This window comes from Carcharodon carcharias, chromosome 2 (assembly GCF_017639515.1).
Source record: "Carcharodon carcharias isolate sCarCar2 chromosome 2, sCarCar2.pri, whole genome shotgun sequence".
In the NCBI taxonomy this organism is placed as follows: domain Eukaryota; kingdom Metazoa; phylum Chordata; class Chondrichthyes; order Lamniformes; family Lamnidae; genus Carcharodon; species Carcharodon carcharias.
The window spans coordinates 148,069,116-148,082,579 of NC_054468.1; the positions used below are offsets into that span (position 1 = coordinate 148,069,116).

General features: G+C 41.1%; 1 protein-coding gene across 12 annotated transcripts in view; it reads right to left on the bottom strand.

The window, feature by feature from the left end:
- Nucleotides 1-13,464, bottom strand: part of snx14 (sorting nexin 14) — a 148,589-nt gene that overhangs the window by 23,344 nt on the left and 111,781 nt on the right. For all 12 annotated transcript variants that reach the window (XM_041212468.1, XM_041212452.1, XM_041212410.1 and 9 more), the window contains 2 exons: nucleotides 9,996-10,160; nucleotides 994-1,089 (listed from right to left, as the gene is read on the bottom strand). In XM_041212468.1, coding sequence (XP_041068402.1) covers nucleotides 994-1,089; nucleotides 9,996-10,160 — 261 coding nt within the window. The remainder of the gene's footprint in view (nucleotides 1-993; nucleotides 1,090-9,995; nucleotides 10,161-13,464) is intronic.

Consider the following 13,464-nt stretch of genomic DNA (forward strand, 5'->3'; position numbering starts at 1 on the left):
GTAACTGTCTGCCTCACTTCTCACCCAGTGAGAACAGAACAGACAGTGTGGGACAAAGAATCACGCAATCAGCACTAATCTCATTTATGCTTAACTGTTTGAATTTGATGGCCTAGTGGCCTCTCTCACTGATGGGTAAAGGCTTCCTTCCTTAAGGGGTGACATAGATAAGAAAGTACTACTGACTGTTCCAGCTCCTTGATGTTCAGTGGCATTACCACTGCCAAATCCCCCATCAAAAACATCCTGTGGGGGAGGGGTTACCACTGACCAGATCCTGAAGTGCACCAGCCATATAAATACTGTGGTTACAGAAGCAAGTCAGAAACTGGGAATTCTATGGCAAATAATTCACCTCCTGGCTCCCCAAGCCTGTCCACCATCTACAACTCACTAAGACTCCTTTGCCAGCACCTTCCAAACCCACGACCTCTACCATATTGAAAGGCAAGAGCAGCAGACACATGGAAACACAACCACTTGCAAGTCCCTCCCGAGCCACACACCATCCTGAGTAGGAACTATATCACTGTTCCTTCACAGTTGCTGGGTCAAAATCCTGGAGCTCCCTACACTGTGGATGTACCTATACCCATGGACTGCAGCAGCTCAAGGCGGCAGTTCACCACCACTTTCTGGAGGGTAATTAGGGTTGGTAACAAATGCTGGTCTTACCAGCGACGCACACATCACATAAACAAATATCTATTGTTTCAGGTCTCACTTGCAATGTTTCAAGGGGCAGCAATTTAAATAATACAATATTTTTCTGCTTCCTTTTGCTTGGTGACAGCTTTGGTTACCTGAATGCAGAACTCCTGCCACACTTCAGACTATGAAAACTGTTTTTATTTAGTTAATATTTAATTTTCTCATCTTCTTGCCAACTCTTCAACCCTCATAGTATCCTCTAGTATGGCTCTTGGTTTCTCAGCAAAAGGACTTTGTCATTTTGGCACTGGTGTCCTGGAATAAAGTTCATTAACTTCTTACCAGGAATGTAGTTCATCATTTCGTCAAAAGTTTGTTTTGCTCTCCTTTGTCTGCCTTCAATGGAGCGAGGTTCAGTATTCTCACAGAAGACTGAATCTGTAACAAGAACAACCACATATCATTATAGGCTTTACCTCCCTAAGCAAATCAGTGCTAGCAAAAGGCAACTGTTGTTTATACAAATCTTTCAAAGCTTATTTAAACCAGAGACCAGCAGTTAGGCAGTATAAGGAAGTATAGTTTTATTTTACCATTGTATCCACTGTCAGCCCATTCTGACACTGGATGGATAGCATACGCCTTGCCAAGTTCATAAGCAAATTCATATATGAGCTTAGTGCATAGTAAATCTGGGAGGGAAATCACCCATGTCAATCTCTTGCTGTCCAACATCACAATCTCTACAGCCTCCTCCAACCCCACAACCTTCTGAGACCTCTGTGCTCCTCTAATTCTAGTCTCTTATACATTATCAATTTCCTTCTCCACCATTACTAGCCTTCAGCTGCCTGGGCCTTAAGTTCTGGAATTCCCTCCCTAAACCAAGCAACCCTCCTCCTTCATGTCACTTCTTAAAATCCACCACTTCAATCAAACTTTTGGTTATCTGCCCTAATATCTTTGGCTCACTGTCAAATTTTGTCTAATAATGCTCCTGTGAAGGGGCTTGAAGTGTTTAATTACATTAAAGGTGCTATATAAATGCAACTTCTTGTTGACACCATTTTAGTCCTGAAATCCAATATGGTGTTTCTATAATTACTTCCCTCCTGCTAGGTGTCAGAATCTATAGGCACACTACTGCTTCATGTATATAGTGCGGCAACAAGATGACTGCAAACTGAACAAATTTCTACAACAGGGTTCACTGTACTAAATTAGGTGCCACTTTCTGGCTATTTTCCCTAAAGATCTGGCAGTAGTGAGATATAGCTGGCAATTTCATTTTGCAGAGGTTCAGACAGTCTCTTAAAGTCATGTCAGACAGGAAGGTAGCAAAGGCACAGCTCACAGTCAATATAAAGATTCACAATAACAAATAATGCCACTTGGAAGTGCAATGACGACATGGATGAAGGATAACTGGAAATAAAAACGCTGGAGCCTCAGGTTCAATCATGATTTCTGGGGCCATCAAAGCAAGTGGAAGACAAGCATCAGGAATGAGTTGAAGACGAAAGACTTCAAAATGGACAATAGCAGGGGGCAGAAGACAGCCAGCTATGTCAATGCATGAAAGTTACACTTTCTAGGGTGAAGTGCAGAAGCAGGAAAACACAATATATATGATTATATATAAATTCTGTGTAACTTATGGCAACAAGTGCATTGTTCGCTTGTCACTATTTGCCTGATGATCTGAAATGACACAGAAACATCTGCAAAATTGCATTTGGTGGACACATTACCATAGAGAGTTGGAATGGAAGACATGCAGCTATACCTCACTACTGCCATACCAGTGGTGGCAGCTAATTGAAAACAGGCCAAGGAGAGAGGAGGAACAAATTCCATCTAGCTAACAAAATGTTTTAATTCCAAGAAATTCAAGCTCATTGCATATGTGGAGTCACTGTCTCCACATTGGAGCTATTAAATTTCTTTCTTCTTGTTTCTTCTAAGTGCTTATCTAGTTTGCACTTAAATGCTGTGATTGAACTGGTTTCAACGATAATAGCAGATTCCACATTCTAATAAACCTCAGAAAAATTGTACCTACGTTACTGGTTCAGTGACCAGTGAAAATTATTTACTCTCTCAAACTCTTCTGTAATTTTGAACAATATAATTAGGTTTTCCTAAAACCGCCTCTGTTCTGAATATTGGCCTAGTTTTAACAAGTCACCAAGTAAAATAACACCCTTTAAAACTTTGGCATAAACCAGCATTTTGTTTCCATTTCTGCAAATGTTTTTCCATTCTTGGTCACAGCTGCTGACAATCTATATAAATAATTTGGGTGTGGGGACCAAATGGAATATTTTCAAATTTGATGACACAAAACTGGGTAGGAATGTAAGTTGTGAGGAGGATGCTTCAAGGGGACATTGACAGGCTAAGTGAAAGAGCAAGGATATGGTAGATGGAATATAAGTATGAAGTTATCCACTTTGGTAGAAAAAACAGAAAGTCAGAGTAGTTCTTAAATGGTGAGATGTTGAAAAGTGTTAGTGTCCAAAGGGGCCTGGGTGTCCTTGCTCATGAGTTTCTAAAAGCTAGCATCCAAGTGCAGCAAGCAATTAGGAAGGCAAATTGTATGTTGACCTTTGTCACAATGGGATTTCAATACAGGAATAAAGACATCCTGCTGTAATTGTATAGAGCCTTGGTGAGTCTACACCTGGAGTAGTGTAACAGTTTTGGTCTCCTTAACTAAGGAAAGATACATTTGCCATAGAGGGAGTGCCACGGAGGTTCACCAGACTAATGCCTGGGATGGCAGGAATGTCTTATGAGAAGAGATTGAGGCAACTAGGTCCATATTTTCTAGAGTTTTGAAGAATGAGAGGTGATCTCATTGAAGCTTACAAAATTCTTACAGGGTATGACTGGGTAGATGTAGATGGTATGTTTCTGGTGAGTCCAGAACCAGGGGAGGCAGTCTCAGAATAAGGGGCATGCCATTTAATACTGAGATGAGTAGTAGTTTCTTTACTCAGAGGGTGATGAGTCTTTGGAATTCTCTACCCCAGAGGATTGTGGAAGCTCAATCATTGAGCGCGTTCAAAACAGAAATCAAGTGTTCTGGATACTATGACATCAAGGGATATGGGGATAGTGCAGGAAAAATAGCAGAGGTTGATGATCAGCCATGATCTGTTGGAAAGGCAGAGCAGGCTCGACAGGCCAAATGGCCTACTCCTGCTCCTACGTTTCTATATGTTATCCCTCTATATATAGTAAGGTGCCCATTGTCATACCCTACTTTAATAATGCCTCTGATAGATTCAGCACATTTTTGTTTTTGTACCTGATATCCCTATAGATAAAATTCAGTCCCATTTGCTGTTTGTCTTTTTGTAATTCATTACCCCGCTTTGAAAGAGATGTGAAACTATATCTACATTCTTCCAATCTATTTAGAGTTTTAATGCTTAGAATGTGGTTTCATATTATCTTTGTTGACCTGCAACCGCCACATATCGACTCATTCCTCTAATCTGTATGTCTTCCTGTAATTTTTATGCATTCTTCTTCTGCCATTCCCCTTAATTTCAGTTCAATAAATGATTAAAATTTCTCATCTAAGCCCTTACCTCAATTATTTATGTAAGTGAAGTCCCAGATTCTTGCAGGATACATTTAGCCTTATCTTGCCACTTAAAAACACTGGAATATCATCTAGGTTATGTGTTCAAATCTCTGGAGTGGGACTTGAACCCACAACATACTGACTTAGAGGCCTGAGGGTTACCAAACTTTGGCACCTAAGTAGTAATATTTTGGAGAGAGAGAGTAGACAGGTTCACAATTTTGAAGAAATTAAAGCAGGGCTGAACCCGAGTAACCTAGGAGAACGTGTGGGTGCACTCAGATCTGGGGTCACGTTCTCTCTCTCTCTCCTTTGCAGATTTCTCTTTTCCCCTCATTCACGCAAGTGTGAACAAATTCTTCTACTCCATCTCTCACTATGTTTCTCTTTCCATTTTTAATTTCTTGGTATCTCTTGCTCCTTCTTCATTTTTGTCTCCTCTTTCATGTCTCAATAGGTCAGGGAAATATGCAGAGCTGATGGTGGATTGGAAATTCAACATGGGCCAGATGGACAAGAAAGCAATCTGGCTCCATAGCTGAGTAAATGGATGGCCAGGCAACAATCTGGAGAAGCGAGCAGAACTTGGGCTGAGAGGACAAAGAGAGAATCACTTAGGCTGTGTGGAAGGGCCATGAGCAAATGGGCTGGTAGCCGGGGAAGAATCAAGATGCATACATTTGAACATACGAATTAGGAGCAGAAATAGGCCACTCGGCCCCTCGAGCCTGCTCTGCCATTCAATAAGATCGTGGCTGATCTCATTGTAACCACCTCATGTTCCTGCCTACCCCTGATAACCTTTCACCCCCTTGTTAAATCAAGAATTTACCTAGCTCTGCCTTAAAAATATTCAAAGACTCTGCCTTCCACCACCTTGTAAGGAAGAGATTTCCAAAGACTCATAACCCTCAAAACATTTCGCCTCATCTCCATTTTAAATAGGCCACCACTTATTTTTAAGTTTTAGATTCTCCTACAAGAGGAAACATCCTCTCCACATCCACCCTGTAAAAAACCCTCAGGATCTTAAAGGTTTCAATCAACTCACCTCTTACTCTTTCAAATTTCAGTGGATACAAGCCTAACCTGTCCAACCTTTCCTCATAAGACAACCCACCCATTCCTGGTATTAGTCTCGTAAACCTTCTCTGAACTGCTTCTTTTATTTCTTTCATTTATTTTGCATTTACTTCTTTCCTTAGATAAGGAGATCAGTATTGTACACAATACTCCAGGTATGGTCTCACCTATGCCCTGTACAACTAAAGGATAACCTCCCTTCTTTTGTAATCAATTTCCCTCACAATAAATGATAATATTCTATTAGCTTTCCTAATTACTTGTACCTGCATACTAGCCTTTTGTGATTCCTGCACTAGGACACCCAATCCCTCAATCTCAGAACTCTGTAATCTCTCACCTTTAGATAATGAGCTTTTTTATTCTTCCTGCCAAAATGTACAATTTCACATTTTCCAACATTATACTCCATTTGTCAAATCTTTGCCCACTCACTTAACCTATGTCACTTTGTTAGCTGCCTTATGTCCTCTTCACAATTTACTTCCTACCTATCTTTGTGTCGTCATCAAATTTAGCCTCCATTCCTTTGGTCCCTTCGCCAAAGTCATTTGTATAAACTGTAAAAAGTTGAGTTCCCAGCACTGATCCCTGTGACACACCACTCGTCACATCCTGCCAACCAGAAAAAGATCCATTTATGTCAACTCTCTGCTTCCTGTTAGCTAGCCAATCTTCCATCCATGCTAATATGTTACGCCCTACACTATGAGCTTTTATTTTCTACAATAACCTTTAATGTGGCACTTTATTAAATACCTTCTGAAAATCTAAGCACACTGCACCCCTTTATCCACAGCAAGTGACTCCTTCAAAGAACTCCAATAAATTGGTTAAACATGATTTCTCGTTCATAAAACTACATTGACGCTGCCTGATCACCTTGAATTTTTCTAAGTGCCCTGCTATAACATCTTTAATAATAACTTCTAACATTTTCCCTATGACAGATGTTAGGCTATCTGGCCTGTAGTTTCCTGCTTTCTGTCTCCTTCCCTTTTTGAATAAAGGAGTTACATTTGCTATTTTCCAATCTACTGGAACCTTCCCCAAATCTATGGAATTTTGGAAAATTAAAACAAATGCATCAACTATCTCACAAGCCACTTCTTTCAAGACCTTAGGATGAAGTCCATTCGGACCTGGGGAATTGTTAGCCCGCAGCCCCAACAATTTGCTCAAATATCGCTCCCCTGGTGATAGCAATTTTCCCGAGTTCCTCCCTCCCTTCTATTTCCTGATTTACAGCGATTTCCAGAATGTCACTTGTGTCCCCTTTGGTGATAGCCAAAGCAAAATACCCGTTTCATTCATTTGCCATCTCCCTACTTTCCATCATCACTTCCCCAGGCGCACTCTCTCTTGGACCAACGCCCACTTTGTTAACCCTTTTTTTACTTATCTATAGAAATTCTTACTATCCATCTTTATGTGACCAGCTAGATTTCTCACGTACTCTAATTTTTCCCTCCCCCATCTTTTTGCTGTTCTTTGCTGTACTTTATATTCTTTCCAATCTTCTGACCTGCCACCATGTTTGCATAATTATATGCGTTTTCTTTAAGTTTGATACTATCTTTGGAATTTTTTTCTCTCATTGGAATGTATCTATTCTGTGTATTCCGAAATATCCCTTTAAATGCCTGCCACTGAACCTCTATTGACCTATCCCTTAACCTCATTTGCCAGTTCACTTTAGCTAGCTCTGCTTTCATGCCCTCATAATTGCCCATGTTTAAGCTTAAATTACTAGCCTTGGACGCACTCGTCTCTACCTCAAAATGAATGCAAAATTTAATTATAGAATGGTCGCTGCTACTGGGGGTGCCTTCACTATAAGGTTATCAATTAGTCCTATCTCGTTGCTCAATATCAGGTCTGGTATAGCCTGCTCTCTGGTTGGCTCCAAAACAGTCTGAGAAGCTATCCTGGAAGCTAAGAACTCATCTATGCTACCTTTGCCCATCTGATTTTTCTTGTTGATATGTAGATTAAAATCCCCCATGATTATTGCTGTCCTTTTCTGACAAGCTCCCATTATCTCCTCCTTTATACTCTGTCCTAACGTGAGATTACAATTAGGGGTGTACACCACCCCCACAAGTGACTTCTTGCCTTTATCACTTCTTATCTCAATCCAATCCACTTCCACATCCAGGTCTCCTGAACCTAGGTCACCCCTCTCCAATGTGCTAATACTATCATTAATTAACAGAACCACCCCTCCATCTTTTCCTAACTTCCTGGCCTTTCCTAAATGACATCGTACCCTTCAATATTCAGGTCCCAATCTATGTCATCCTGTAGCCATGTCTCTGTAATGGTTATCAGATCGTACTTATTTCTATTTGTGCTATCAGTTCATCTGTTTTGTTTTGAATGCCACATGTGTTTAGATACACAGCCTTTAGTTTTGTCCTTTTATTATTTTTGTAGCATCTAGCCTTATTTGCTGATTTACTCTTAGATGTGTGCTCTTTGTCCCTTTCTGTCATGGTCTGTTTTTCATTTCCCAGATTAATACCTTTCTCTCTTGCCTTGTCTCTACTCTTTGGTTTACCACATCTTCCCAAATTTGATCCCTTGCCACCACTATTCAGTTTAAAATCCTCTCTACTTCCCTAGTTATGCAGCTCGCAAGGACCCCAGCCTCAACACAGTTCAGGTGCAGACTGTCCCAACGATACAGATCCCATTTTCCCCAATGCTGGTGCCTGTGCCCCACGAACTGGAACCCACTTCTCCCACACCAGTCTTTGAGTAACACATTCATTTTTCTCATCTTATTTGTCCTATGCCAATTTGCACGTAGCTTAGGTAACAATCCAGAAATTATTACATTTGAGGTTCAGGCTTCTTAATTTAGTGCCTAGCTCCTCATACTGAATATGTTGAGCTGCCTTCCTCATCCTGCCTATGTTGTTGTTACTTACATGGACCATGACCGCTGGATACCCCCCACCATCACTGCAAGTGCCTTGCCAGCCTTGAGCAGATGTCTCGAACCCTGGTACCAGGCAGGCAACAAAGCCGCCTGGACTCACTTTTTGCTACCCCTAACGTCACAATGTTCCATTTTGCTCCCCCCACTTGAATGGCTTCCTGTACCACGGTCAGTTTGCTCATCCACCCTGCAGCCCCCACTCTCATCCAAACATACTGAGAGAACCTCAAACCTCATGAACAATTGCAAAGACTCACACTCCTGCCCTCCAGGTCCCCTTACCTGCCTCACTTGCAGTCACACCCTCCTGTCCCTGACCACTGACCAAATCAGAAGACCCTATCCCAAGTGGTGTGACTGCCTCCTGATACACAGCATCCAGGTAATTTTCCTCCTCCCTGATGTGTCGCAGAATCTACAGCTTAGCCTTCAGCTCAATGACTCTGAGCTGAAGTTCCTCAAGCTGCAAACACTTACTGCAGACCTGTTTGCCCTGGATCACAATGTAAAAGGAGGTCCCACATGCTGCAGCCTTGTCACATCACCTGTTCTTCCATCCTTAATGTGTTTTAAATAAGTATTTAATTATATTAACCACTTATGTTGCTTTCTTAGAAATTTTATTAACTTTACCACCAATTTAAGTACTATTTTAAACCTTAGGAATAGAATAGAACTTACCCACATACTCACCAAACAGCTAGATCCTTTAACTGTAGTAGAGCAAGAGCCAATTCCTATGGAATGAGAAAGATAGAAAAAGGAAACAAATACCTCCTTCCCCCACTTCACCGAACTCCCCCTCTCACCAAACTCCAAGTCTTCACTCAGTTAGCTCAGCTGCACTCCATTTGCTTTGGCTGGACTAAAGAACCCTAAATTTATAGTAAACTGAACTGGGGCTACTATAGCCAGATTCAACTAGTTAGCTAATTAACTGTTCAACTCCTACAGCTGAGTGTGAGCTTACCCTGTCTAAACTGCAAGAAAGAGCGAGCTTAGCCTGCTTACACATTATTTTCCAGTTACTGCTAATTACAGACTAATTTCGATTTTAAGAGCAAAATTTAAGAACAAAATTAACACTTAAAACTCTCCTCCACCAAACTCCAAGTCTTCTTTTAGTTAGCTCAGCTGCACTCCGTTTGAAGTGTATGAGAATGGGCCAAAAGGCACATGGAGCAGGTGGATGCACCACGTGGAAGACATGTGAGCAGTTCTGGTCTGGCATGTACCTGGAAACAAATAAGTCAGGAAACATGCTGGCAGCACAAGCAGCAAACACATGCACTAAGTAAATGAATCAAGGATCACACAGGCTGAACAAGTGGATTGAGAAGCATTTGAGACAAGGAACCTTCTCATTCTGGCCAAGTCTACCAAAGCCCTTTCCTAAAGTGATGTTTTCTCCTCCAATATTGCTATATTCACCTCTCAGACTGCAAGTTTTAACAGGAATCTCTGCATTCCAATAACAACTTTGAAGCATCTTTAATGTAGTAAAAATGTCCCAAGATGTATCAACAGGAGCAAAATTTGACAATGAGCAACATAAGGGGATATTAGAGCAGATGACCAAAAGCTTGATCAAAGATAGGTCTTAAGGAGTGTCCTAAAGAAGGAAAGAGGTGGAGAGGTTTAGGAAGGGAATTTCAGAGCTTAAGATTTTCGCAGCTGAAGGAATGCACACCTTCCATGTACAGACCATCACCGTTTACCCACCTCTCAGCAGGGTTATAAGGGAGACTACTCGATGCTCTTGTAGCAACTGGCTCAGCTTATGCTGAAGGTAATTGTCTGAATACGCTTCAAGTGTGTTCTTAAAGAGAATCCGTACACCCATTAACAAATGATGCAGCCAATCTGGCATGTGAAAAACAACACGTCCTGCAAGACAAAAAAAACCAAACGATTAGCAAAATAAATTCACTTGCTATCCATTGTATAGCTTTGAGGAATTGTGGTTCCTACCCACCTTTGGACTTTGGCTATTGTTGCTTTTTGGTGAAAATGACACGAGAACACAAGATTTAGGGAGGAGATTCCAGAACTGAAGACAACAATTAAGGCATGGCAATCAATGGTGGGCTCAGGGATTCACAAGAGGCCAGAATTGAAAGAGAGCAGAGTTCACAAAGAATTGTAGGGCTGCAAGAGGTTAGAAAGAAAGGAGGAACAAGGCCATGGTGCTGACTTTAAATAATCTCTCATTACACTTCTGGCTGTTTCAAGTTTTAAATCAATGATTGAACTCTGGATTGAAGTTGGGAGGAGAGTTGCACCATAAATATCACAGTGGAGGAGGAGTAGAGAAACAGTTGTCATTTCTTCTACTTAAATTTTGAATGTTATAAATATAAATATATGCATATCACAAATGGTTCAAAATACTTCACATAATGATTTACTTTTGGAGTGCAGTGACTGTTACGTGGCAAACATACCAGCCATTCTGAATGAACAGCTCCCCACTAACAGCCAGGAAGTGAGTAACCAATTATCCTGTTCCTTTGTAGCATTGTTTGAGCGAGAAGTGATGACCAGGAGAACCGGAAGGACTCCCAGATCTTTGGATTGTGCTAAGGAGTAGGTTGACTCAATCACCAGAACTGATGCATAGAGTTTTGCTTTAATGTCTCTGGAAAGGTTTTTCCTTCAACAAAGCAGTAGTCCGTCTGTATTGCAATAAAATGTCAGCCTAGAACAAACTCACACTCTTCTAAGCCTGAGGTGAAAAGCAATAGAGACAAATGAGTCGAGCTGTCACATTTATATTATGATACTAAATGGGAAAATATCTATAGGGACTTCCTTGGCCAACAGATGAATCAACTTTCAAAGGTTATGAGATAACTGGAAAATAACCCAACAGAAGCTTTGCAGTGTTTGGATCTAAAAAGTGACCATGAGGGTAATTTCCACATAGCTTAATGCAGCTGCCTAAACTTTCATGGGATAATTTTACTGATTTGCTACTTAATCCAAATTATTCGAAAAAAGATTCAAGTAATTAAAGTAGATTTTTTGGCCTCAAGCACTCCCCAGCTAGGCTCTACATTACAAGGATGTTATCAGTCTGTCATTAAAACTTATTGGAATAGAAACTAATCCTCATCCCCTACTCCTCTGGGCAGAAAATGAGGACAAAAATGACTAATTTCAAAGCCCATTCTCCTGCCCCTAATCTATGCTTGAATTACAGATGCCACCATATTGGTGAATGAGACATTGCAGGTGGTGTGAGGCTCCTTAAGTAAATGAGGGGCTAAACAATTGCTTTAGGTTCCCACACTGAAATTGGTTGGCAATCAATGGATCAGGTGCCAGGCCAATCCTCTTATGGCTCTTTAGTGGCTCCCATGGTCACCAACGAGCTGCAAGTACATTTCTTAAAATCCAGCAATAATCATTGGTAGACCCAGACAGGAAGGAATGCGCCAACTTCACAACATTTATAATCAGTCAACCACTTTTCATTGCTCCAATCCCCCACACATACCTTCCAAGTGGCCTAATAATTTCTTTCTTCAAATGAGTGAGCTGTGAACGAGTGGCAGGCATGACTGTTCAGCTAAATATTGAAATAAGATCCAAGTTCAAGCTGGCCTTGAGTTCTCAGTTGGGGCACACAACCTCTGAAGCACTGATTCCAGGTCTGAAAACAAACCAAGTGAACTTCTACCCCATGAGTGGCAGAAGCTCCACTCCCAATCTAGTCAGATTGGAGTGTTCTTTGACCACCATTACAGGATATTGAGGCACAGTATCATTTAGAATGGTAGTGAATGTGTTACACTTAATGCTTAATCTTAAACTCTTGATAAAAGGGCATTGCACATTTGAAATTACCAGAACTACTTCCTTTTCCTGTTAAGAAATATCAGAGCCTAGATCATAAGCTTCAAGATTGGCTTGCTCCACAGCCTTTAATGTTGAACATTTCTGCAGCATGCACGACGTGAACAGAGTCTTAAAAAAATAAATTTACAATACTGGCAGACAGTTTTCCTTAGATGAACATATTGATAACCCTCTGTATTGCTCACTCTTGCATGATCAATTCCTTACTTTTAGTGGACTAATTTTCCATAATAGGCCTAAGGGGGTTTAAAAGGTCAAATTTTGAGAACAGGCTGTACGCGATAGGTTAGATGCAGAGAAACTACTTCCTCTGATAACATAAGAAATAGGAATAGGGAGTAGGCCATTTGGCCCCTCACGTCTGCCCCACCATTCAATAAGATCATGGCTGATCTGCCCCAGGCCTCAGCTCCTCTTTCGTTCCAGCCCCTTATAGCCCTCAACTCCCCGATATTTCAAAAATCTATATATCTCCTCTTTAAATACTTTCAATGATCTAGCCTCCACAACTCTCTGGGGTCGAGAATTCCAGACGCTCTCTGAGAGAAGAAATTCCTATGCATCTCAGTCTTAAATGAATGACCCCTTATTCTGTAACTATATCCCCTAGTTCAAGATTCCCCCACTAGTGGAAACATCTTCTCAACATCTACCCTGTCAAGCCCCCTCAGAATCTTGTGCTTTTCAATAAGATCACTCCTCATTCTGCTAAACTCCAAAGAGTAAAGGCCTAACCTGTTTAGCCATTCTTGATAAGTCAACCCCTTCATCCCAGGAATCAGCCTAATGAATCTCTTTTGAACTGTCTCCAATGCCAGTATATCCTTTCTTAAATACAGGGTCCAAAACTGCACATACTACTCCAGGTGCGACCTTACCAACGCCCTGTACAGTTGTAACAAGACTTCCCTATTTTTAAACTCCAACCCCCTAGCAATACAGGCCAAAATTCCATTTGCCTTCTTAATTCTTACTGCACCCACATGCTAACTTTGTGTTTCATACACAAAAATACCCAGGTCCCTCCGTGCTGCACTTTTTTGGAGTCTCTCTCCATTTAAATATTAGTCTGACTTTTGATTTTCCCTACCAAAATGACCTTACACTTTCCTACATTAAACTCCATTTGCGAAGTTTTTGCCCACTCACTCAACTTATCTATATCCCTTTGCAGATTCCTTGTGGCCTCATCACATGCCCTCCTACCTATTTTTGTATAGTCAGCAAATTTGGATTCATCACACTCTGCCCCCTCCTCCAAGTCATTAATATAGATAGTAAATATTTGAGGACTGATCCTTGTGACACTCCATTAGTTACGTCTTTCCAA